This window comes from Paramacrobiotus metropolitanus, unplaced genomic scaffold, assembly GCF_019649055.1.
Source record: "Paramacrobiotus metropolitanus isolate TYO unplaced genomic scaffold, Prichtersi_v1.0 Parri_scaffold0000042, whole genome shotgun sequence".
In the NCBI taxonomy this organism is placed as follows: domain Eukaryota; kingdom Metazoa; phylum Tardigrada; class Eutardigrada; order Parachela; family Macrobiotidae; genus Paramacrobiotus; species Paramacrobiotus metropolitanus.
In genome coordinates this window covers 250,092-277,049 of record NW_026570262.1, presented here as the reverse complement: position 1 = coordinate 277,049, position 26,958 = coordinate 250,092, and the positions used below count along the sequence as shown (strand labels likewise).

Sequence of the window (26,958 nt, the reverse complement as noted above, 5' to 3'; positions counted from 1 at the left end):
CGATCCTAAAGTAGTTCTGAGAGCGTGATATGTGGAATAAGCTGAACTAAAGTGACAGGTGCGTTCATGTTTCTGAGTCTCTAAGACAAGAAAATTTTGTAACCGTGACAGCGCTTATCTTCCGAATCCCGTTACAACATGTTTTTTCGTCAAAGTACGAGCGCAGATATAACGTACCACCCTATAGATAAAAATTATATAAATTGCCCCGACTTGGAACGTTTAATGCGATATTAAATGGCACGATGGAGATTGGCAGGTTTGCATGCAGTCGAGTAATTTTTATTCCGCCCGTTCTCAACAAATGGGTGTTTACTTAGCCAGGACACAGGTCCCAATATGGTAAACGCAATAGGTGACCAGGTCCTAATAATTACATCCCCCGCTACCACAGTGGTTGCGATTATTTGCGAGTCTGTCATTTCTGTATGTCGTCTCTAAGACTCTGACAGATTCTCTTTATTTGGTCTGAATCACTTCAAGTTGCCAGAACATGGATGCTGTTGATCAGAGCCGATGACAATCAAATGGTAATCCTAGGAATGGTACACTCTATAGTCTGTACCCAAAGTTCTCCCCCTCAAACGATTCGGCTACTCTTTTGCGGGTTGGTCTAAAAAATAATGTGCTGTCATCCTTTGCTGGTCGAGCAGCCGATTCATGATTGCTCGACATCTTTTGCTTACCATTCCGCAGCAGGATGATTTAGCGATGATCTGTGTAACCAGTTCTTATGATACCGGTATACTGCAACAATCGCGAGCAATTAAAAATTCTTCCACCTGAATAAAGACGCCGGATATTCAATGCGCTTTCTGGTCTGAAAGTTTTCCATGTGGATGCATCGTGTCACCACTACAAGTAGGATCATGCGAATTAAATTTGTGGAGAATGCAGGCAGGGTGTAAAAGGTGGCAGTGGCACCTGCCACTGGCATTTGCCACCGGCAATGGCATATGCCATTTCGCGACTGGCAAGCGGTAAAACATGGCAGATTTCAGAAATGCAGTTGGCAGTTTGTACACCTAAGCAACCTAATCAATAGCAGGTTGTACAGATACTTGCTGCAGCTCAAAATTTAAAGTTGCGCGCGGTGGCGTCGGTCGGTGCACTTTTGTTAATTGCTAAATTGTAATTTGCAAGTTGCAATACCAGGTTGTACTTTGCAATCTGCAACAACTCCGATGGCAATATGTACAGTAAAATAAGAGCTACAACTACTACCGTTGTAATCTTGAACTGAATTTTGCGATTGTGATTGCAATAAATCTAATTATTAGGCTAGTAGGACCCAAGCGTCAGGCTCCGGCACTCTGGCCGTCGAAAACTAACATGGCTCTTAAGAACAGATGATCCCGATTTTGACCTTATTTAAATATTCTCGCTGCCGCAATGCGTTCGATTGTTTTGCATAATACCTACGTATTATATTTTGCGTAGGCTTTGAAAGTCTGAACGATTATCCTTTGATTTCCGATAACTATGCGGTGGTAAAGCCCGTACTTGTCGTAGGCTTGCAGTTTCCCTGGTGCACCAGATATCTGTACATGTAAACTGTAAGGTATCATCAATGCTATCATCAGCTACCGGAACTAATTCGTTGCTTATCAGATACAGTAGTACTTGCCACTTAGCGTATAATAGTGCCGCTTAGCGCTTACAGTTGTTAGCATGATTGGAAATTGGAAAAATTTATTGTTTTTATATGGACGTCTTTGCTGGTATACCTATAGTGTACTTACCTGATAACCTCTAAAGGTGTCGATGAGAGTTTTAACGCCGTAGTTTTGAACGCCGGCGTTAGTAATCAATAGAATAATTTGTAATAATCGTTAGCGGTTAATTTTGTTATATAAAAATAATTACGGTTCCAACGCACACATGCAACTAATGCGTGCAAATTGTTCACTAAATAATCGGGGTTATAACCGTTCCAACATATCATCGGATGGTGGTTTTCATATTTTCTTGTAGCTTTAGGAAGCTACAATGTAAAAGACAGCGATGCTCATGATACTGCTTTGTGGTCGGTAGTTCCATAATGCACCAGTGCAGTTTAACTTTGATGAGTGTTTCTACGCACCGCTGCAGGCAAGTGGGATGCTACGGCCATATATGTTGTTGTCCTCCAGACGTCGTTAACGTTGTTCTAGGTATAGCATCTCAACATGACAGTAGTCAGTACCTATCTAGCATCTGCAATATAGTTTACGGTTATTATCCGATACGAAATTCTCTGCAGTAGAAATACAGTCTGCCCAAGTTTCCCGCGTAACCAAAGCTCTTCTAGCGAGCCCCAGTTAGGCGGGTCCAGCCGGGTTTTTTAGACAAGTAGGTCAAGCGGAAGTTGAGTTAAACGATATTAAACTACGTTTTTGACTGGCCGGTAAAAGTCGGAATGTGGTAAAAGATAGTGCAAGGATAAGATCGTAAATGAAACGAAAGATAGTGCAAAAGTTGTGAATAAAGCGGTCGAAAACTGACTTATCCAGCGCGTGCAGCAGTTTGCCGGTGTGACGTGTGGGAGTAGGATCATCACACGCCCTGGATGTACGTACGGATGATGACTGTCCGCCTTCCACCTGCAACATAACGGATAATCTAGTCAATCAATGCTGTGATTTGCTGTTCTCTTTTACTAGCGGTGTATGTGATGTCATAACACAGAGTCTATATAAGTTCTTGTTGTCACTAATATCGATATCGGCAGTCTTACGATTCACTTCTTGAGACTGTTTCGAACGATAATTTCTTTGCGTTGCGGGCTATGTTGTGCATTAGATAAAGAGACAGCAATACTTGTTCCTTCTGATGTACATGATCGTTCCCGGATTATTGCATAGAATACAGGTTTGCTCGTGACACAATCGTCCTAGCTCTTTACAGATCCTCATAGTATCCACGACCGGAAGTTGTAGTTAGAGTTTTCCTGCTTAGGGATTCCTGAGTTCCTGTGTTCCTGAGTGTTTCCTGATTCCACCACGATTTAGCTGTTACAGTTTGAGATAAGAGTTACCTACCGACTGACATATACAGGCGTGGAAGAGTAAAGATCATTGCGCTTTATTTCATAAAATACCGGTACGATACACTGAACACAGATCAAAAACAGTTAATCACAGTAACAAAATCTCATTTAACGATATCGCTCCCTCCATTGTTCCGAGTACGGAAGCGGCGTTACCTCGCTGAATCTCCAGCGACAGCCGTTGACGAAGGAATTCATGGGAGCGAGGTTCACCTGTGTGAAGTTGTAGTCGCTTGCCGATTTCTTTTACCAATATGGTAGCTGACTTTCCCCATGGGCCAAGTGTTTCGAACGCTAGCGGTACGAAAATGTATCTGCCATTCAGATACACATACAGACGCACTTTCTTGTCCTCGGCTTGCGCGGCAGCGGAACCTGCGGTGACCGACGTGGATTTCCGGTGGGACAAAGCAACAATGTCCACGCAGGTCACATCCCATGCAAGGCACATCCCGCGTTTCCAGGCAAATGTGGTGCATCCATCGGGGCGGCGAGCCGAAGTGTGTGACGTTCCACGGGGCTCCAGCCTTGCTGGGATCCCTGCCGAAACTAACGATCTGCACACAATGCTATTCAGGCCGCCGTGGCGTGCGTGTCTCCCAGCAGAAAAAGAACATGATAAGCCGTGGTGGCCATACACGTCAACAGGTTTATTGCACTTAGCACATGGATGAGGCTCACAGATGGTTACGCCCAGTCTTAGACCTACTGATATCTTGACCGTATCGTCGTCCAGAAGGTTGCCGATGTGTGCCGAGGGTAGGGCATTCAACCAGATGCCAGCTTCCGGAGTAGACTGATTGTTCATGGAACCTTAACCGGTGTGAACGCTTATACACGACAGGTGCGTTTAGAAGTAGCTTGATGCAGCCGCTTCATGCGTTAATGTTAATGTCTTATGTTGCTAACAGTATCATACTAATAATTTCGTGCCTAATATTTATCCTCCAAAAAAACTTCATTAGCGTTAAAGTAAAACTGGTACATTCTCCCAGAAATATTAGTCTCCATTGTTTAAACTTATCTCTTGTAAACGCAAGATACGCATGTGTCAATTTCAGGTTCAAGAGTAACGCCCAACTGATAATTGCAAATTAAGAGTATCGAACTTGTTAGTGATGCGTATGACAACTACAACTGGGAGCGTTTAAAATACGAGCATTGCTTTCTTTCTTCTGCAAGATTAAGACTCTTCCGTAAATAAAACGCAGTTGGGCCTTGTTCGTTTTCCAGGTGTCGCGCATTCCACGCACATTCAGAACCAGAACAAGCGGCGAGCTGGTTACCGGCAATATAGGCACCGCCTACTTCCACATTTCCAGCCGATACGTTACGAAAGAGCTGCCGGAGTTCGACGCCAAAGACATATTTTTTCTTCCGGATATTAGAAGTCAGCTTGAGCCAGTCCATCGACAGCACCTGATGAAATGTTTCCATTTCGAAGTAGCATAATCACGTAGACTTCCTCACGTTTTGAGTAGCTGACATTCATAGTCGCTGAGTAACTGTTTGGTGTGAAAATTTATAAACTGATCACGAAAAGCATTTGTGGCTGAGGCTGATTTGGTAAGTTCCCACACTTTTAAATTTCCAACCTTTTTTGGTATTTGTTTCCAATATATTCTCACAATAAGCTTTTCCTTTGTAATTATTGTGTTTTTTGTAATTTTCCGATTGACTGGTTTGGCGCGGCCCATGTACCCAGTGTATGAGTTGTTAATCGACGTTAAAGAAAAAAACGGCGCTTTCGGTATCCTTGCGTGGGCAGTCTAATAGGCTTCTTTACTGCATAAGAAAGCATGTATATGCACATTCTGTAGACTGGCATTTGCCAATTGCCATCTGCCATCTTTTACCGCTTGCCAGTCGCGAAATGGCATATGCCATTGCCGGTGGCAAATGCCAGTGGCAGGTGCCACCGCCACCTTTTACACCCTGCCGAGAATGCAACATACGATAACGATTAACGACGCATTTATCAGCGGTTTGTACTTACCAAAACCGCATTACAGCCGCAAACCAGTCATGGGGCTATAATCGTATTTCATGCTTGCGAATAGAGGCTCCTAGACGCAGTCACAATTTATTTCGACAGCAGCTTCCAAAAACGTGATTACAGTCATGACATTCCTAGATTTCTTCAACGCTTCGGCAAATGCCACGCTGGAAGTCCAACGGTCAGCCAACACGTCCAGCGTGGCGGTTCCAACTCCCGGAATAATAGCTTCAACCGTCGCTGCCCTTTTACTTAACGGTTTTGTGCTGTGCATACTGTTGAAAGGACGACCGGCGCCTTTTGACATTTACATCGTCGCTCTCCTCGGCAGCAATATCACATTCACGGCGCTGGAGCCACGCCGTCTGCTGGGCTTATGGTATAGCCAGTTCATTTATCGTCCAAGCTGCACCCTTGTGATCTATCTGCAATGGATCGGCGGCCCGATCATCCTGCACATCCATCTGCTGATTGTGCTCAATCGTAGTTGGGCCATTCTGTGGCCTGTCTCCTACCGAGAACGTCATACGACACAGGTCGCATGGCTGTTGTGCCTGATTATCGCGGTGTACGCGCATGTCTTGTATGTGCCAATGATTATCTTGGATGACCTATACTACCGTCTACCGCTGGAAAAGGGATGCGGGTTGAATCCTTTGGCCCAGTCGATTTACTACGTAGTCGCCGGTACAATCGCGTTCGACGCGCCAAAAATTCTGGTCCCCTCGGCGTACCTGTTCGTGGTTTGGAAGCTGGTGCGAAGACGGAGAGCACTGGCGCAGAATGTGTCAGGGCATCCTACGGCCTCTCTGCCCACTGGGCCTTCTGGCACGGTATCCGCACACTCCCAGCGCCGCAGAATGCGACCCTTCCTCATCATGAGTCTGTTTGCGCTCTCCGCTCTTATTTGTTGGCTTCCAGGATTGGTTCTCTACGATATTCAAAAATCGATCGGCATTTCACCAATGCAGATGAGAATTTACGGCCCATTGGTGACCCAACTGTTTTCGTTCCAAGTCATACTGGATCCGCTGTTTGTGCTGGCCAGTCTGACAAAACTGACCGTGTACGTTGCGAAGTTGTGGAATCGACTGCGCAGCAGCTGCCAAAAATAGAGTATTACACATCTCCCTATGTCTACGCATTTCGTCGAGCCAGAGCTTGGAAACTGGTACTGAGAGAAGCTGTAGAAGATGGGCAACCCATTCAGTTTGAGGGAAAATTTTTGAATTCTTTGTGAAATTCCAAACAGACGCTACGTATAAGTGTAAACTTTTAATTTTGGTTTAAATTTAACTTCATTGTCATGTGTCTTTTACAGCTAAAATTCAAGAAGATTGGAAAATAACGACGTTTTTGGCGCACGACAATGTAAATAAACGTTTTATCCATTTTAAATCACTATGTCTCGGTCGCTGGATGCTGCACCCAACGGTCTGGCCTGCCCCAACCATCCGACTAAAAAATGGCGTAAATTTCAATGAAACGTATTTCGTAGTGGGTGAAAGCAAAAGTTTTAGTGGACGTATACGAAACTGGTTCCATGTCACAGGCCATTTCCCTAAAATGATTTCATCTTGAGCATAAGTATGGTGTATTTTCACTGGTGACGTTGCGCAGACACGCCCCTCGTCGCAGTTGCTGGTAGCTCGTAGCATGTATGAGTTTTATCCTGTCTGTGCTGTGTTTATCATCTACTGTAGATAGAGCACTGACAGGATAAAACTCATAAAAGCTACGAGCTACCAGCAAGGCAGCGTTCAAATATTACGTAACGCGAGTTTTCGTGATTTTTGACCACCCCCACCCCTTGTAACACCACATAACAAAATTTTCAACCCCCCAGCTGCATACGTAACGAAGAGTCCAACCATCCCCTATAAAAATGCAATTAAAATATATTAGTTTTTTTAGTTTTTTTATGGGGATTCGGCCCGCACGTAACAAAAATTTTTGGACCCCCTGCCCCATGTAACAAAGTGTAACACTTTTGTTAGACCACCCCCCCCCCCACCCATTGCCGTTACGTAATATTTGAACGCTGCCCAACTGCGACGAGAAGCGTGTTTGCGCAACGTCACTACTATAGCCACTACATACTCCACAATAACGTTGCACCTTTTCTCAAGAGAATTATTTGATTTGCACTGTTTTTCACGTTGAACAGCATGTATGAAGTGTGATTCAGAACACTGTATCGTGCTTTATCATTTGAGTAATTGCCACGTAAACTGGATGTCCGGAATTCATTTCAAACAGACGGAATAAAAATTGCAGATACAGTACCTACGCATGCTGCCATCGTACCATTATCCCATTAAAATTCTGGAACTACGCTAATCCACAGTACATAGTTATCTGTGCTCTAAGGTTTAAAGCGCAATAAAAAGCCAACAGACGTCACTATGATATTATCATTTCCTTTCTCATTCGAGTTCCGGCAATCGTTGCTCTAATTAATTTTGTGAATGTCTCTTCAACTCACAATGTAAACTGCATCGTCCTACAAGAAGTAATTAGCTTATTAAAACTGTTGTGCAGGAAAAGCTGTAGGTGCAGCCCAGCACGTGCGAATGAAGCACTGGGTGTTCCAATTAACTGGCTGTACGCATTCGAGCTGCAACTAATACAAAAGCCGCTTTCAGACAGAACAAGCTATTATTCCGTCCTGTTAAATCGAAATACGCTTTTAGCGCTTTGGGACACAGAGCGCCAGTTGCGAGTTAACATTACAAAAGCGCTGTTTTTCCACAAAAGGACAAAAGAATTTATTTACAACGGATTTCAAGAGCTGAAGTTTTTCTTGTCTGCGTAATTCTTTTGGTCCCACAAGGATTAAGGAATCATTAGTTTTTTCGAAGAGCAGTTTTCTTCGACGAGCTCCACATCGATACGACATTGAGACTACCTCATGCCGCATAGATGTCGACTAAGGTTTAAAGGTTCGACTAAGGTTCGGCCTCGTCCCGAATTCAAAGCGAATCTCGTTGCGATACAGCAACTCCACCTCGCGAGGTGGCTTCGCGTACCGTATCTGTAGGCGTGGCCACTGCATACAGCCACCTCGTGCGGTTGAGCAACCGTACCATAGCGCTTCTCGCTTCGAGTTATATTTGCGGCAAAGCGTCTGCAACCCATCGTCCTGCGATTAGCTGTCGTCGGTAAAATTCAGGTGTAATTCAGTTCATCAACATGTCGCGCTCAGCGCGTAGGGTCTGGATCGTGTTGATTACCGAAGGAGCCATTGAGAGGCCGAAAGTATGTGAAACAAGTTAGTAATACTGATCCAATAATTCATCCTATCATCGTTGCAGATGACTGTCTCTGCAAACCGTTCGCCAGATGTCAACAATTCGAGTGATATGGGTTATATGTGTCCGTTCCTGCTTTTATTACCTTGCTGCCAGGATTGCATCTCTGTAAGGTCAAGATCCTGAAGGAAGCTGCTGTTGTTACTGACTAGGAACGAACAAGCAACGCTCTTCCGTAAAGTGCCAGCTATTCCGTACTGTATACAGTGCCGATCCCAGTTGCTCCATAATTCATACCTTTTGCTAACCATTCCGCGGAAAAATGATTAGAAACTGTAACTGAAGCGAAGAAAATTCATCAAAATATCCTTTTACAACCACCGCATTAAATCTGAGCAGCTAAAATGTCACCACTAAAGTGTCAGCTTGAGTGTCTCAAGGTTTCCATGTGGATGCATTTAGCGGCATAACGAGCTGCACAACTAAGCGTAGCATAATTATTTTAGCTGGCACACTTTTGTAATACACGTTAGTCGTAATTATTACGCTTCGATGAGGATCGTGATTGATTTTGATGATGCAGCGAATGCTGTTTACGGGAAATGCAGTTGGACACAACATATATATGTACATTCTCAGATGCAGTATTGGTTGGCTTAAATCTTGGCATCAGTTGTCAAAGACCCACAATACTAACCGCCATGGCACTACAACACATTTTGAACGCTTCGGCAAACGCAACACGCAGATTTCCACTATCAACAAATACAACCAGTGCAGACGTTCCATCCCCCGATGCGATAGCTATAACCGCTGCTGCACTGCTGCTTAACGGTTTTGTGTTGTGCATACTGTGGAAAGGACGACCGGCAGCCTTCGACGTCTACATCATCGCACTCCTCGGTAGCAACATCATCTTCACGGCGCTCCACCCGCGCATCCTGCTGGGCTTATGGTACAGCCTGCGCCAAAACACTGCGCGTCCCAACTGCACTTTTGCAATCTATGTAGCACGAACCGGTACCCCGATCATCCTGCACATCCATCTGCTCATTGTGGTCAACCGTGCTTGGGCCATTCTATGGCCGGTCTCCTACCGGGAACGTCATACGACGCGGGTCGCATGGCTGCTGTGCTTGATGATTGCGGTGTATGTGCACATTCTATTCGTGCCATTGGTTATCCTCGATGACCTTTATCACCGTCTACCGCTGCAGAGCGGGTGCTGGTTGAATCCCTCCGTACGGCCGATTTACGGCGAAGTCGCCCGGATCATCGCGTTTGACCTGCCGAAAATCTTGGTCCCCCTGTCGTATCTGTTCGTGGTGTGGAAGCTGTTGCGCCGGAGACGAGTGGTGGAGGATTCTGCGGACTCAAATCATCTTTCGTTAACTCAACGTACCGGACACCCCGGTCCGGTTTCGGCACATTCACACCGCGGCAGAACGCGACCTTTCCTCATCGTCAGTTTATTTGCCCTATCCTCCCTGGTATGTTGGTTTCCGGGCTTGATTTTCCACAACATCGAGATGGTGATGACCATCCCAATAGCCCAGAGGAGAATTTTTGGTCCGTGGGTGACGCTGTTATTTTCGCTGCAAGTTTTACTAGATCCGCTGTATGTACTGGCCAGCCTGAGGAAACTGCCAGATTATATTGTGTCGCAGTGGAATCGAGTGCGCGTCAGCTGCGGAAAATAGACCATGATTAGCTTCCTCGTTTCACATCTGTTTAATTCTACGCCTCCTCCGACTGACCATTGAACGAACGTGTGTACAGATGTCAAACTTGCTCTAAAAAATTTCCTAACGGTAGCCGATTTCTTTAACCTGAGTTCACCTTGGATACTCAGGAAAAACGTGTGACATGCATCGTTTTCCATACTAAACATGCATGTTTTGTAAGGGCAACAGAAAATAATCCAGACCGGAAAAAAAGAGAAAGCGTCCCCGTAATCACATGAAGGTCATCTCGTAACAAGCGCTGCCACATAATTATTATCACTATTGACATATTCTGGTTTCTTAAGGGAAGTGGGCCGGTAAATGGTACCAAATTCGTGTGCATGCACGAAAACTTTAACTTTCGCGCACTCCCAAATACAGTTTTGTTTCGGTTTATGACATTCTGTAGCCAGAAGAGTTGTATACACTGGCGCGAAAACCGTTTGTGCGCGCAACATCCGGTTCGGGAGTTATGGCTGTTAGAAAATTCCAAAAAGTTTAAATGCATTCAGGTGTACCAAAAGTCTGATTATGGAGCGATCTCGAATTTTGCATATAAATGCATACAACCACGAAGAACGTTTGTACACCGATCCACTGTTCGAGCATGTTTTTCAAATTTTAAAATGAATTTCAAAAATTTTTAAATTCATTTTAAAATCTGAAAACAATCGTGGAAGTCTGGATCGGTGTAAAAACAATCTTCATGGCCATGTGCATTTACATGCAAAATTTGAGAGAGATCGGTCCATAATCAGACTTTTGGTACACCTGAATGCATTTAAACTTTTGGATTTGCGAACACTTGTGTATTTGAATCTTCTGGGTACGGAACGTGATAAACCGAAACAAAAATGTGTTTGGGAGTGCGCGATAGTGAAAGTTCTCGTGCAAGTACACGAATTTGGTACCATGCACCGGCCCACTTCCCTTAATGCGTTTTAAAAACCCTTTGGATAAAAAATTATAGATACATTATTGCTCGCTGTTTTGGAGTTTTAATGCAGCAAATGGTAGGATGGGAATATCTGCAGTACAGTATCTGTACGTACAGGTACAAAGCCATTCTCATTTGCGCCTTATGGAAGAAGGGTTTAATTTAGTACACATATCATAACGTAAACGTGGTGTTTCGTTGGTTTGAAAACACATTCTTCTGTGGTAGTCTATCACCTCGTGCAGGGTTGTCCTGGTTATGGCAGACAGTAAACTGATAAAAACACGAAGCTAGGCAGTTGTTCCTTAAGTCAGGATGTCAAAGTTCACACGTTCATTGCAACAAGTCATATCTCGTTGATTCTTATGCTAGACTGCTACTGCAGTTCCAATAATTGTCGTCACAACAGCTTTGTTGGTGTCCTCAGTTCATAATCGAAACCGCATGCCAAGCTGCAAACAAGAACAGGCCTATTACGAGTAAATTGTTTTTCAGGAAGGCTACAGGTACAGTACAACACGTGCGAATACAATTAGTATCTCCAAACGGCTGTTCGCAGGTAGATCCCCTGCGCTGTAGCAAAAGCCGCGATTATTGTCTTGCCTGCACGGAATGGAGATGAACATTGGATAGCTGATACTTTCCGGAAGTAGGTTGTCCAATCGTTTTTATCAGTAACAACAGTCGTTTCCTGCGGGATCTACGCTTTGCGGAAGTATATGTCTTGCCAGCGGGATATGGAAAAAGCAGGAACGAAAACAAACTGGTACGATAAACTTTTCGCGACATACCACTCGAGTTAATTAATATTAGATCTTGCATTTATTCCAATTTCAATATTTATCAAACATGTCGCGCCTGGCGCTTTGTAGTGGATCGTGCTTAATACGGGGGATTTTTCGACTGGCTGTCTATACTCGTACACATACTTACAGTACCAGATAACCCGATGTACATAATTTAAATCGAGTGGTATTTCGCGAAACTTTATCGTACAGTTTGCTTCCGTTCCTCCTTTTCATAATTCGCTGCCGGGACTTAAACTTCCGCAAGGTCAAGATCTTGCAGGATGCTGTTCTTGCTATTGACTAGAAATGATACGCGCTTCCGTGTCAGCTGTTCAGGATACAGCGTCGATCCCAGATGCTCCATATTCTTTGCCAAACTGCCATGCAGCGAATGCTGTTTGTATAAAAAACACAGCGTTACACGTTCAGATGCAGCTTTAGTTGGCTTGAAATCTCGGCTTCAGTCGTCCGATGCGCTCGCCATGGTGTCAGCAAATTCATATCTTGAACGCTACGGCAAACGGAACACTGCGATTCCAGCAGTCAACCAATACAACCTCCGTGGAAGGTCCATCCCACGATGCGATAGCTACCATTGTCGCTGTAGTGCTGCTGAACGGTTTTGTGTTGTGCCTACTGTTGAAAGGACGACCCACACCATTCGACATCTACATGATCGTTCTCCTCGCCAGCAACGTCCAGAACAGCCAACAGATCGTATGCGAAGGCGATGGACAACAGTCAAAAAGCGGTGATAAAATTCATTTTGAAAACGTAGTGAGGTCAAGCCGCGAGGTCAAGCCGCGAGGTAGTGAGGTCAAGCCGCAGTGGCAGTAGCTGCACCCTAAATATAATCGCAAATACTGTATGTAGTGCGCATAAGTGAAAACAATTTACATCTTATTACAATGAACAGTATATCTGTACTGATTCCCAGCTTCGCACAACAAGAATTATTGGCATCACATTAATTGTCTTTAACGTTGGTATGATGTTATACTGCAGCATCAAAAACGTAACACTTCACCATACATTAATTGTACAGGTACATTTAATGTATGTATGTATGTATTATTCCAATTTGAGCAAGTTAGAAAAGCAGTCGTTCTTGCTTTGCAACCAACCTCCCAAAGTTTTAGAATAGGTTGCAATTCCCGATCCGAAATGACAGAAAATATAATAATGACCGTAATTACAGTTCAAGGAATATCTGTATTTCGATAATTGACAATAAATAATTATTTTTGCTGTAATAAATTTCGCACTTGTAAAATACGCTTTGAAGAGCAAAATTTGTTAGAAGTACCATTGGTCCAATGCGATTTGGCCTCAATATGCGTATCCCGTGAAACACTTTCCGTCTTTTATTTTTTGGAATACTTTATTTCCGTTGGGGACAAAAGTCCCCACCGGACATCCCTGTTCTTCCTTGTACCAATTAATGGATGAGTGCAATTGTATTCAACATACTTCCTCATTACGGCGAGTTGTACTTTGAGAAAGCCACGATGCTGTGTCAAATCCGTCCACGCACTACCTTAAACAGCACTTTCATAAAAATCATTTTTACAGTTAAGTACGTAATTTCTTTCCACACATTATATTACAATGTCAATTTTTTATTGCAGACCAAATGTTGTACGCAGTTTTGACCCGTACATACCTTATTTTATAACGGTAGACATTAAAATATTAAGATTATGTGTCTTCAAGCTCTAAAGGTCGAAGCGCTTGAAATGTCGAAGTAATAGTGGTTCGATAACTTCATAGATAATCATAGATAGATAATCAATTCATAGATAATCAATTCATAGGCCTTTCATAGATGATCAATTCCAGTGGTATGACGCGAAAAGCTCGACATACCCATATGCGTTTCCGTTCCCGTTTTCCGTTCCCCTTATTTTGTTGCCACATGATTTACTTCCGCAAGGTCTAGATCTGGCAGGAAGCTGCTGCTGCTTACTGTACTAGAAATTATTGAGCAAAACACTTCCGCATACTGTCTGTTATTCAATGTGCACGCCGATCCCCGATTTTTGCATCGTCTGCTATTGCCAACCGTACCGGTCACCGCCAAACTGTCAACTAGGGCAAGTCGATTAAATTGCTTTGCAGGAAGTCCGTCAGGTGCAATGCAACACGTGCGAAAACAAGTGTTTTCCTCGCTTTTCGAACGACTAAGCGCAGCGGACGCGGGAGCCGCTTAAATCGGCAGCTCTTCTCTCTTCAATGCCAAATGCACTTTAGACAATTACGGTCATAGACTGCAGGTTACATAACCGACCTTTCTAGCCTCATTTCTCGAAAAAAAAACAAGAACTAGACAGGGAACTGTATCACAGATAAAATATGTTCTTGTCTTTTTGTTTTTCCAACGAGGTTCATCGAGTCAGCAGTTAAATAGTTCGTTATCTGGACACGGTCAGTGCAGTGTCCCATGACACTGCTTTTTTATTTTTTTACAAGTTCAAGAGGGTTGACCAATCCATACAACGCCAAATAAAAATACCGTGAAACTTAGTTTAGCTTATGCAACATGTCGCGCTCGGTGCGGACAGATTGGATCGTGTTGATTACGGGAGGAGTTGTTGATCGGTTGAAAGCATGGGGAATGAGTGAGTAATACTGATCTGATAAGTCAATCAGTGTATCCAATCTGCAACGCATATGATCACTACTTAGGTTAAGCAGGCCGTGAGTAACTGAAAAGTTGGGCTTGACAAAGAGCAAAATTCTCTTGAAACTATCACAATATCGTTCCCATTCAAAAAAGGTGTTCTGTGGAGTGACATTAACTTCGTATCAAGTACTTACGCTTCTTCGACTTTGTCCAGAATTTCGCGTCCTCGTACAATCTGATTAGCGCAGATTGCGCCTAGCGGTAAATTTGTGGCATCCAGATTCAGATTTTGCAACGCTTTGTCCAGATGCTAACAAAAATCATCTGTTTTCAGTTCTAATTATTTTGTAAATATCTAGTGTCCTTTGTAGTTTCTATAGGTCACAATACACCAAGCAACTAGACTACGCGGAATAACAAAAACAAACTCACATCGCCGGCACTGGCCATCTCTAACAGCGTGTACAGTTTCCCCGACTTTGGTTCATAATCGCGTTTTTCCCAGGTGGTTCCTGATTTATCACGAAATTTCTCTTTGAACTCGGCCACCGCGGTGTCAGCATCCACTCCGTCGCATACTAACTGTGACCGCCCTTCTTCGCCCTGCAGCCAGATCGTTTGAATTAAAGATCACTGCTTTCTGTTAGTCAAGTAGTCAACCTACCACGCGGCCCCATTTTGTAAAGACATCGTAGCTCTTGTCGTTGCGGCGGAGAATCTGTCCGATATAAAACTTGTTGTTGTTGTCGGTAATGTTGGTCTGGTTCAAGACGAAAGCGTAATCTTTGTAGACCGCGGTGTACACTCCAGGTTTCTCATTGATTGCTGTGGCATCAATCCGTGGCGGCATAGTGAGACACTGAGAATTATAAACAAACTTGCTATTGATGTGCGGTACCTTTATACTCTTCGGCCGACTGCTATTTACGTGAGACTATTTGTGGAAACTTGAACCTTGCGGACGCTGTTTTAATAGTATCGCAATGTTGGTTGAACGTAGAACTTGACGTGAGTCATTTCGGGAGCGGACAGGCACAGTACAGACCGCGGAGAGAATCGGTTGCTACTGTAGTTGTTACGTTTTTGAGTCATAAGCCGCTTACCAGCAATCAAGATTGCAGAAATCTAGGCAACCACCACTTTTGCCAAAACTACTGACGAAGCGTAGAATGACTCATCCCTAGTTTAAGCTCAGTACCATTATGCCGAATTTCCGAAGATTGCCGCTTTACAATCAAATTATGTCCATGTCCGTCCTACGGTCTTATCATTACAGCCGCAGTCCAGAGATTACAATTAAAGGTTATGCTCAGTTTTAAAACCACCACATCTATCTAGTCATGCAAATAATGAGAATTCGCTTCGATAGATATTTTCGCATCTGTATTAGCATACTGCAAACATGACTGACACGTGCTCGTTCTTTTCCATAATTTTATGAAAATAAAGCCTTTGTAAAACTTACGGAAGAAAATCTTTGGAAAAATCAGCGATGTGCGTATAACGTACTCGTATATATGAAAAATATCCGTTATTTGAAACCATGGCTTTACAGCTAGATAAGCCGGCTGTTTTATTTTCACTGTTCCCGAAGTGAGCTGCCATTTGTATATTCCTTTGCGATTCACATAGTTCTTGCAAGATAATAAAGTAATCAGACGTTGTACCATTTCTCTTCTAATTGATTAAAAGTCAGTTTACAACCTACATGCGAGTATGTGTACAATACACCTGCTTCCAAAATGCATTTGTAACATGTTTCAGATATACCGTACTCGTATCTGGAGTTCGGCAGCTACGTCACGATCATGATAAATATACGTCTGCTGATTTCGATGAAGATTTTTCGACAAGGACAAATAGCGGACTTCCTGCTTTTCTGCATGGATTTGATATAGTGGTAAGTGGGTACATGTACAGTACTTATATATATGCTAGCCCGAATGATGGTGCGAAACACGGTGCGGCATTGCGCCAAGATCAGGAACAAATTCAGGCGTCATTAATTACCAGCGTCTGGATTCGATCTTGATCTTGATATTAATTAATATCAAAGGTCACAGAACGTCGTATCCTTTAATTATATTCGTATGAATGTTGGCGAAGCACAGAATCAGTATGCATTGCATTACTTCAGCCCGTACACGGCACGATGAAACCATGCTAAAGATCCAGACAACAGATTGTTCGCGACATTTATAAATTTAATTTCGTAACCACAAGGTTTGATACCCGACGATTTAATAGTGCTAAGGTTTGTGTAGTGTGCACCACAATATATTCCACAACCATCGGTATTCGGGTTGTCAACAGTAAATACCAGGTAATATTGAACTTTTGCAACGTCTGTGTTCGTTAGCCATGGCCATAGTCAAAATTATTTACGATCTTGAATTTACTAACGGTTTCAGGATAATGTAAATTGGTGCGCTTTGAAAGAGCTACCAGTCTGATGAAACCAAATTAAGTGAGGTCACTAAGGTCACGAAACCTAATAAGTAGGCTCACCACTCAGCCCTCGAATGCGGTCTCCGTAGTACGAATTCTAGTAAGTAAGCAAGTTAGCAAACATTAGCTTCAAACATTAGCTTTTAAAAGCACGAGATTTGCCGAATGAAGCACAATAATCGCAATCGGCAATCCAGTACTGCAGCTGAAAAACGTACCCTCGCGCTTAGACCACTACAACAAGCTGGTTTGTCTGCCGATCAGGAACGGTTTTCTTATGTTTTAAGCATCATAATGGAAAGGAAAGAAAACGGAAACAATGCGAACCCTACGGTAGACATTATTTCTGTGATGTCTGGATCCTAATAAGTAATAATTGATACCGCTTTATTGGTTTACTTGTAAATACCGCAAGACATGTGTATTGTATGACGTACAATACAGTACTTATAACATGTATCCCATACACAACAGAGAAAGCCGTCGGATCCCATGATCCCATCAGTGATCTTTACTACAGCCGCACACGATGCTTAATGAAATCGCTCAATCACAACTTCGTTCAGAATACCACTGAGAAATAAGCAGAGAAACGGACGTCTTTAGACACAGATAGCTGCGTGAAGATAGCTCACAACAACTGCATTTGGCACTTGGTGTGAGGCCGGCATTGTTTCGTTAAAGGAGATTGGGAAAAAATTGTTCATGAGGACGGGCGAGAGTCGCTCCACTTGTTTTTTGTTTCATGGTTTAAGCTTAGAGATTATGCGTGGTAATGCTATGAGTGTGTTGTGCACAGTCCCTTCTCATGTAAAATGGGACAAATTCTTCATTTGATTGGTACGTATCATTGAGCGAAGCTCGCTGTATACATATTGAGAGATTAAAATTCTACACTGCATAAACACCTATTTACGCCAACGGCCCAACGAGCAACACTCTATAGTCTATACATGACTATGCGTCACACAAGAGCTTACGTTTACTCGTCGTTTAGGTTCGTTCGTGTTCGTGAAGGCATGCGCTCTGTGATGAAAGTTACCTGTGTTTTGTGTAGCCACTAGCCACTAGCAAGTGAAAGTGCAGAATCATCTGGATTACTTGTATGGATAGCACTCAGTACGAAATGCATATTGTTGGTCTGGAAATCTTTCGCACAAGTGATTTATGTCGTCCCATTTAGATCCTTGTCTTTCGTATCGCGGCATATGGGGATAGGAAGTAGCTCTTTCGAGTCCATTTTAACTTTTAAGTAAGGCAATATTTGATTCATTTACAAGATATCTGCGCCCTGAGGCTTGAATTTCAAGCCGAAAGAAAGAGTGAAAGACCAACGCGCCTGATCAACACCTCATCACTGCTGCCTGTCGGGTTTCTTATTGACTTGAAAACTTTCGCCGCCATGGACACCGTTACACCGTATCATTTTCGGAGTCTTGCATGCGGGCTGCGCGAAATAAATTTCGGGAATACGGTGATGGTTCAACGCGAGAACGGGGAACGGTGGCTCGGATACGTGCAGGATATCGATGAGGACCTCATGCTTGTGAATTTCGCTTCCACAACGGCTCCCGCCGACTGGATACAATCACGCTACGTCCGCGCTCAACGATTTTTAAGTGATAATCTGCGGGACTCATTGGACAAATACGTCGCAACAAAAGGCAGTTTTGCCGTGCAAGTGGCACTACGCAATTCACAGAATGGACCACACGTTTTTCGTCCGGCTCGACTCGTTACATCTACGAATCAAATGGGTTTGTTCTTCGTTCAGCTCGATGACGGTAATGCGCGACAGCCTTTTCCGGTCCACCTGTTTCAGATTGCCGTCGCTGTTGCTCCCGCCTTCGATGCGCCACCGCTGCACAACCAAACCACCGGACTGTACTTTCGCAAATTCACCGTGCCGTATGGGAATGCTAGCAAGATTAGGAAGCTGGATGCGTTGGCCTTGCGTGACTGCTTATATAAAGCCGGACAAGCCCCGTCGGCGAGTAAACCCGGAGGATCTGTCTGTTGTAACATGTGTGTCGCATACCGAATCTACGTTAATGTTACTGGGGATTGCCTCAGTTTTATTTGCGCCCAGCTCCATGACCGTCAAGATACCATGCGGGCCGAATGGGATGTCCATGCTCTTACACAGGCCTTTGCCAGGTTCTACCCTCCTTCGGATGCGCCACAGTTTTATGATTTTATGAGGAATTTCGCACAGCAAGGACTAGTTCTCGGTAAGCTGACATTAATTTAATCGAGTAGCTATTTTACCGCACTATGGTCGGCAAAACAGCCTTTTACTATTTAGCCACACACTGCGCGCCAAAATAGCCTTATTTGCCGCAGTCTGATTTTCGAGGATTTTAGTTTTCTTAGCTTAATTTTTTTCTCAACTCTTTAACTTTTCTAATTTATTTTAGGTTTTCTAGATTATTCTTAGGTTATTCTTAACTTCTCTTCATTTTCTTATTGAAATGAGAAAAACAGAGATTACGAATATTTCTAAAGTTCTTAGGTCTGGTAACGTATGGTACTGGAAAACTGTTGATCTGTTTTAATAATCTCCTTGGTAATAGTTAGCTGTTTTCTTTACCGACCGGACTTTGAAGTCCCGTTTACCGGGTTGTCTGCTCCTGATACATGAATGAATGAATGAATGAATGAATGAATGAATGGTGCGGTAAAATATAAACCATGGCTATTCTGCCACCCACGCGGCTGCAAAATAGCGCAAGGCTAGATACGCTGGGACACCATACCGTTAGCGAATCACCACCATCCATGTTTTACGGCTGTAGTCTGCTTGTGGGTCACTCCAAATGGCTCGCTATCGAATTCGTAGAATGAGAAAAATCCACGGTCCACAAGTCACAGCCATGCTGCTAATATCTGTACAACTTTCTGTTAGATAAGTGCTCTGTTGAATTGTAGATCATGACGGATGGATCGGTGATGTGGTGTCTTCGGTTATGGTTGATGTTCTCTTCTGCCTGGACCTACACACTCAAGCTAAAGCAAAAAGGTAAGGTAATATACGAACGACAGAACATAACTACCAACCCTCGTATGTGTACGAGTACTTGACGGCTGTAAAACAAATGGCAGGCCATAGTACAAAACGGATTTCCCTGAAATTTTCTTAATATGCTCAATAAGATTTAAAATTCAGTTGCATTTTCAAACTCATACTCACACGGGCAACATCGCATGGTGTCCTCTTTAGGGTCTGTGCATTGTGGCATCAGATTTTATCCGATCACCACACCAGCCGACACATTGCCATCGATAGCTCGATATTGAAGCCGACGAATTTATCCAACTCCTGGCTTTCCTGCCACAACGTTTATGACTTCAGCTGGGCCGTATATCAGGCCGTAACCACCGACACCAGAAGCCTTACTCTGATCGATTGTCTGCTGTCCTCAAACGTGCCTGCCGTCACAAAAGTATTAGCAACGGTTCTGTCGGTCAAAGGGATTCAGCTGGACTATATCCTGATCGGAGATGGTCGCTCATACGGTGGTATTACCAAGTACCAACTGCCCTGACGTGCACGACTTGCCGGAACCGCATCCATATTATGCTGTGGATCGCGCTTGGAAGTGTGACAGTTTAACCCGACTCATTCCCATTTGTCGGCGTCTGGTTCTGAGGAATTATATGGTCCACGATATTACCAGTCATATGAAAAGCCCCCGTTTTACTGACGGGGGCTTTTCTAATGTCCGGGTAGCTGGAAGTCAAAAGCGCACCGAACAAAAGTCTATCCAAATGTTTTCGGTGACGTTGACATTAATGATGGTAGTCAGACATTCATGGATCATATCTTCGAACGGTTTGAGCAGGGCTTTCTGTTGGTAGAATCGAATGGTGCGTAATTTGAAATTCAATCTAGAAATACCAACGTATGCATCGTCAACAGCAAAATTCAAATTATTTTAAACCGGGTTGCAACAGGCCGGCATTGTAGTTAACGCGGTCCTGGCATGAAGTTACAGTATTTGGGTACTCTTCCGCGGTTCCGTGAAATTTCTATTATATTGTGCGTGTTGTCCGTGAGCTTCGATTTTTTGTTCGGATAATAGTGAAGTAATTTGACAGTGTACCGCATTCCTTGGATCAAATAAATATCAGTTTGCAAATCTACTGCAGAGTAAGTATACCTAATACTTTTACGAGTTCCAAACCTGGTTAAACGTGCTTATAAAATGCAGTTATAACGTACACATAACGGCATTTTCGACAATTAGCGTCATGATCATGATAAGACGCGTGCGTTGTTATCGACAGAGACTTCCTATCAAGGATAAATGGCAAACTTCCTGTTTTTCTGCATGGGTTTGCTGCAGGCCTACAGTGATAAGTGATATGTATCTGCTAGCCCGAATGATCGGCGAAACATGGTGCGCCATCACGCCACCATGTAATCAGCCAAAAACTGGGTAATATGATTACAAAAAACGATAGCTAGGTTTTGGCAAAATCGTAATCAACTTTCAGCAGTGCAGTCTGTTACAATCATTCCACTCTTTCCCAGCTTGAAAGCACCTTATCGCAACCGGATAGATAGATATCGTTGACAGATATGGAAGAGAAAAAGCAATAACTGCAATACGCCATGGGAAATACCTCGTACGCGCAAGGCAAGTATTTAAGGAAGCTGTATTTCTGTTTTCCATTGCAATTTAGCCTCTGGAATTTATTTTTGTACTTCTGTACTTAGCCTCGCTGCTTTGTAGTTACTTCCTCCATATTAAACTGTGTTGGATACATTTCAATAATATACCCGATTCTGTTAGCGCTAACTGTTTTAGCTTGTGCAGGGAACGGAGAAGCGGTAGGACTGTATTATACGTATGCTATTAATTACGTTCGTGCGTTAGTCACAGTACGGTCATGTAAACGGAAAGGTCACATATTTTACTGTAGAGGGAAAGGTCACATATTTACTCTCAGATTTTATATTTGTGTTGGTACAGCACACTATTCCACCTTGCAGCAGTGCCCAAATATTGCTAATTCGACTGTCACGCTTTGTAGGCCACCAATGCCCATTATCTACACGGCACCAGTTTTGTACCAGACATTGCCAGCTTCTTCGAAACCGTCGTGTACGGATGGGGTACACGCTTTCGCTTGACCAGTTCGAATCTGCAAGAACGCTGGTTCCACGCGCCGATTCCTGTGCCGCTGCAACGCGATGGCAAAGATGCCTTCATAGATAAAATCACCCTCTTGTACCAGCTGCACGGGGGCACTATAATGAGCGTCCATGTCTGGGATGGGCGCACGAAGATAGCTTCGCACGATTACCTGAATCTGAAGCAGTACCATTCGCAGACCACTCCCGCCGGCAGCACCAACACCTGGACGGTTAATAAGGAGCTTCAGCATTCACTGGGCATTAGTGTTCTGGTTAAGTTTAGTGGCGAGAAAGCCATTACTTTCAATGCGGTGGGTGCGCAGTTCCGATATCTTTAAGAATTTTTCGATACAACTACTTGTTGCGCATTTTGTCTTAAGTACGTGTAACCGTTTTACTTAATTACGTGCAGTGTCAATTTTGATGCGGCGCGGATGTTTTTCGAAGTAAATTAAAAATTATACAATGAGCTTATTTTATAATTTCATTAATAAGTTTGTTAATTTTAAGACGAATGTTATGGCTCTACTTATTTACGGCATAATCTGTCAGAACATGTACTTGAAGTATGTATGTATCATTTCGAACCCGCCAATTTTTCCAAACCCGCCAATTTTATCACTATGAAGCATAATTTTTAAAATTACGCAAAAACCGTTTTCCGATGTAAAAAACTGCGGGGAAACGGATTCTTTGAAAATCAGACAGAAAAAACGCCATCTGAACGGTTTTTGGCTCACTGGCACTTAAAAAATTTTATTTTATTTATAATATTTATAATATATCACATGTACCGTATATTATAACTTAGCGGAAGTGTAGAAGCTACTAATTAATATCAAAGGTCACAAAAACGTCTTTTCCTTAATTATATTCACATGAACGTTGATGGAGCACAACATCACGCATTACATCATTTCAGCACATACATGGCACGATGAAACCACGCAAAAGATCCAGACGAGAAACTGTTCGCGACATTTGCCAATGTAATTTCATAACTGTATGTTTTGATAATCGGCAGATCGAAGAGCCGGCCAGATGAACTTTTGCCGCGATTGAGTTTGTACCTGATTAGCTTGTAACTTTTCATCTGCAGCCAGAAGACAAAAAAGAATTCGTGGTGAGACTTTCACTTCTGTCGCGAAAACCGCAACGATAACTGATGCGCGCACAAACGGTTTCACGCAACTCTTTGGCTAGAGAATGTCTTATAGCAGTGCAAAAAAGTGTAAGGGAGTGGGCGTTCGTGCATGTACACCAGTTTGGTACCATGTACCGGGTCGCTTCCTTAAATTGCCTCTCAACCCAACGACTCCAGTCAGCCGCAAAATTAATTCAACTTTAAGAGAAGTTGAATATCCTAATAATCTATGTTATTTGCCGTTGTGGTGCCTAGAATATACAGTGTTCACACTGAACAATTGCGTAAGAACATTTTAAAACCTTGTACAATTTAATTTGAATTTCCCTTTTAGTCTGATTATCGGTTGTGGCCAATTAGTTAATTACAGTAGCTACATATTTACCAGCAAATCTAGACTGTCAATATCTATGCAGCCACCACTTGCACCGAAACCTTTTATGCTAACGAAGCTTTTCCTGATTTATCACATGTTTAAGCTCAATGAGTGTCGCTTGAGCATCGCTTAATAGTCAATCTGTGTATAGCGTTTACCGCTTTTGTTTGCTATTTTTATTTCCAGGTTACGAATTACCCCGATGCGGATTTCTGCAAATAGTTTCCAGTAAAGTTAGAACTTGTTTGCATATCGCATGATATCGGTAACCCACAACCAGAATTAAAACCACCAATGAAGCAATCAAGGAACTGTGACCTTTTCAGGCTACAGGCATACAACGCTGAAAGAAAGCTAATAAAACCATTAAGGATCGCACATAATTAAGCTCGGCTTTTGTTATCCACTCGATGTGTTGTGTTGTCATGCGTTCGGATATAGCCAACTGCATTTTTTCGGCATGAAACGCTTCAAGATTTGACAATGTGAAAGGCACCGGCATCTGGAGCCGGTCTTCTCTTTCTCGATGTTCTTGCCGCATAGCTTCAATCCTCCTACTGAGTCCCCTAAATTTATTTAGAATCTCCATCACATAATCTCTAATCTCAACCTCCTTAAACCAAGAAACGTGCTTCGATCCTGGGCATCCCAAATCCATAAAGCGCGGTCGAATAACACAGTACATATTGCTGTTATTCCAGAATTCGAACAGTGTCTGCAAGGGCTCGTTATTGTATAGTTGAAAGACAACCAAACCCGGATACCGAATTCTTAATTCGCGAAGCAGCTGAAGCGTGAAGCCATCCCACACTAATTCGTAACTGTCGGTTTTGTTAACGCCATATTCAGACACAGGATTCCGTGCTGCGAAAGATCTCCCGGATCGAAACCATTGCTCCAGAACATCTCCATGCCCGTGCGATGATATTCAGCGCTGCAGGAAACCAGTGGCATGGAAGGATCGTGGTGTGTTTCGTTCATAAAATGCTCCACTTGGTGCCACAGCAAGTGTAGTATTTTCAAGAAATTTTGAACCGTTGGAACACCATACCCATAGTCACTCCAGATATTAGAAGCGAGCGTGATACCTTGAACACCTAATGCGTAGCCGGTACTGTGAAAACACGCATGTCGTGGTTGAAGTGGTTCGCGTAGTATGACCACTGCGCTCAGTTTGTCCAGTGGACAGTTCGTCCAGTTAAACATTTCCGTCCATTTGGGACTGGTGGGAACGGTCCAGTTGCCGTCACTGAGGGGATAGTATTTGTCGTAGAGCAGAGGTAAGATGATATCGGACAGATAGTGGTGCTGTTCGTCATATTTTAATTCAAGGATAAAACGCCAGTCTGTATCGATACGGCTAATTACGGATTGGATCCATTCCTTTGTGAAATGCTGCGCCATAGTACACACCGAATAAAATGATAATAACATTCGAATTCTAATATTCTTTTTTCTTTCATTAAAGTAAAGCACCAGCCTGGTCACACGTTAAGCATGATACGCACCGTGAACCTGGCTATAAGTTAAACAAAATAGCTGTAAACGGCCCTAGCTGTAAATATACTCTGGCTGTAAACCTATTCCGTAATAATAGGTAGGAGGCACTTAACACCATCGATGCGGTAATCGTAAACGTTACATCAGCTCTGTGTCCGTTGACCATCGTTAGATTATTTGATTATCGTCCGTTCATGGTTATGTCCACGTGCAAGTAATGCTTATATGCTCGCGGAATGCCGATATCTAATCAGCACTTCTACTCTGTACCTAGTAGACGTATTTTACCATAAAATACAAATACAAATACGTATATCAGCATACGGCAAGTGTTAAGAAAGTGAGTGATTCACCATGGTTAGTAATAACAGCAAGGTAGCAACCGTATACTCGTCGAACTAGCGAACCGTGGTCCTGGCATCCAGCCCGACCACTGACCGGTGGATACCCGGACTTCTGCTATACACTTTCGTTCACTTATATACCAAATTGTGGTTCTTGGACAGCGGTGAGGTGCTGTCTCTGGCCGACATTCCATCCTGTCCGTAAAGGTCAATTCGGCGGTATACAAGTGCAGAATGTGACTGCCGGGTGATGTACGGTTATGAGCACTTCCCGGCTAACACAGCCTCGCAATCTCGTGGAGAAGTTTCTGTGAATCTTCTGGTAGACCATCTTTTGAAAGATTTGTCGTATTAAGTCGTATAAAATCGCGCAGTAACAGTTCGCAAAGAATTATGCGATAGGCAAAGAAACGTGAACGCAACACAAACTGAATTATATACTGTAGCGGCTCGACCAAGTTATACCACAGAGTTTGTATACGGGAAAATTGCACCCGCGCAGCGTGTGTATGCCCATGCATCGCGTGCACAAATAATACACACACTCTGGGTAGTGTCTTCCCGTACACAAACTCTGTGGTATAACTTGGTGGAGCCGCTACAGTAATTAAGCAGTGTGTAGGTTGAGTTACTAATTGTGTAGGTTGAGTTACTAGAGCTGTTTCATGGTCCGTTGTGGAAAGTATAGTTTGGAACAAGGAAGTGTTGGAAAATTGACGTTAATGGTTTTTAAACTGTTACTATTTCGCCCTGGCAAAAAATGCAGCTTTTCAGCGATAACTTCAAAATACTACAAACAAATGCTGACCTTAATATTATTGTCTTGGCAATACAGTAAAATCCTACTGAGTTCAGAGAGTGCGGTTAGTTTTTTATTTTATAAGATGCCAAAATTCTCTCTTCTCAGGCTTTGCGCTCCTTTGAATTCTTAATCGCTTGCATCCATAAAAAGAAGATTATGTTCTTAGTCTTGCTCGCTTGCGGTACGAGTGTATTTTAAGTTGCATCGACGATAAAAATGTTTCCCACGAAATGCGTCGTGTTTGACCGTCTCGACGATGTATTTCGTAGTCATCAACTGCAGTTCTGACTTTCCTTGAAAAGTTGCCTGAACAAGACACTGGTTTAGTAATTAAGTGGGATAGAGAATAAATATCTAACCGATTGATAACATCATCATTCTACCCGCCTTCAAGGCCGCGTCCACCTGACCCCTAGGCAAGTTGTTCAAGACAGTGCGCAGATCTATTTTACATTACTGAAGTCATAAAAAATAAATGGCTTGCTAATAATAAATGGCTAACCCAGTGACACAAGTCCGCAAACGCAAAATTAATTCAACTGTAAATTAAACACAGTTTGAAGATGATTTGCCATCGAGCCGCCAATGTACATTGTCACACACAAGTGACACAACACCCAAGCGACCACCAAGCAATTGTGACCTTTTTAAACTGAAGGCACGCAGCGTTGAAAAAGTCTAGAAAACCCTCAAGAATCGCACATAGGTCGGTGCGACTGTCGTAATCTGCTCGATTTGTCGCAATGTCGTGCGCTCCAACACAGCCAGCAGAAGTTTTTCGGCATCAAACGTCTCGAGATTGGCAAATGTGAGAGACACAGGCAACTTTAGCCTATCTTCTGTTTCTCGGCATTCCA

General features: G+C 43.2%; 2 protein-coding genes across 2 annotated transcripts; one reads left to right on the top strand and one right to left on the bottom strand.

Annotated features, from left to right (window-relative positions):
• Positions 1 to 14,090: 14,090 nt before the first annotated feature.
• On the bottom strand, positions 14,091 to 15,378 carry LOC129590845 (protein mono-ADP-ribosyltransferase PARP3-like). Its single transcript, XM_055486272.1, has 4 exons — positions 15,012 to 15,378; positions 14,780 to 14,950; positions 14,542 to 14,657; positions 14,091 to 14,383 (listed from the first exon to the last, which is right to left on the bottom strand). Exons 1-4 carry the CDS (start codon positions 15,195 to 15,197, stop codon positions 14,245 to 14,247), a joined length of 612 nt encoding a protein of 203 aa, XP_055342247.1. The 5' UTR covers positions 15,198 to 15,378; the 3' UTR covers positions 14,091 to 14,244.
• A 2,572-nt stretch (positions 15,379 to 17,950) lies between these two features.
• On the top strand, positions 17,951 to 20,465 carry LOC129590847 (uncharacterized). Its single transcript, XM_055486274.1, has 3 exons — positions 17,951 to 19,026; positions 19,724 to 19,814; positions 20,016 to 20,465. The coding sequence occupies exons 1-3, from the start codon at positions 18,198 to 18,200 to the stop codon at positions 20,338 to 20,340; spliced, it is 1,245 nt and encodes a 414-aa protein (XP_055342249.1). The 5' UTR covers positions 17,951 to 18,197; the 3' UTR covers positions 20,341 to 20,465.
• Positions 20,466 to 26,958: the final 6,493 nt, after the last annotated feature.

What these genes read in the sequence shown, in the direction of transcription:
- LOC129590845 (XM_055486272.1), bottom strand. Translation starts at nt 15,197, where the DNA reads ATGCCGCCACGGATTGATGCCACAGCAATCAATGAGAAACCTGGAGTG. An exon ending in TTACAAAATGGGGCCGCGTG is followed by an intron (nt 14,951 to 15,011) that starts GTAGGTTGACTA and finishes ATCTGGCTGCAG; the next exon opens with GGCGAAGAAGGGCGGTCACA. An exon ending in CTGGACAAAGTCGAAGAAGC is followed by an intron (nt 14,384 to 14,541) that starts GTAAGTACTTGA and finishes TATGCGTTGCAG; the next exon opens with ATTGGATACACTGATTGACT.
- LOC129590847 (XM_055486274.1), top strand. Translation starts at nt 18,198, where the DNA reads ATGGACACCGTTACACCGTATCATTTTCGGAGTCTTGCATGCGGGCTG. An exon ending in ACAGCAAGGACTAGTTCTCG is followed by an intron (nt 19,027 to 19,723) that starts GTAAGCTGACAT and finishes GTTGAATTGTAG; the next exon opens with ATCATGACGGATGGATCGGT. An exon ending in ACTCAAGCTAAAGCAAAAAG is followed by an intron (nt 19,815 to 20,015) that starts GTAAGGTAATAT and finishes TGTCCTCTTTAG; the next exon opens with GGTCTGTGCATTGTGGCATC.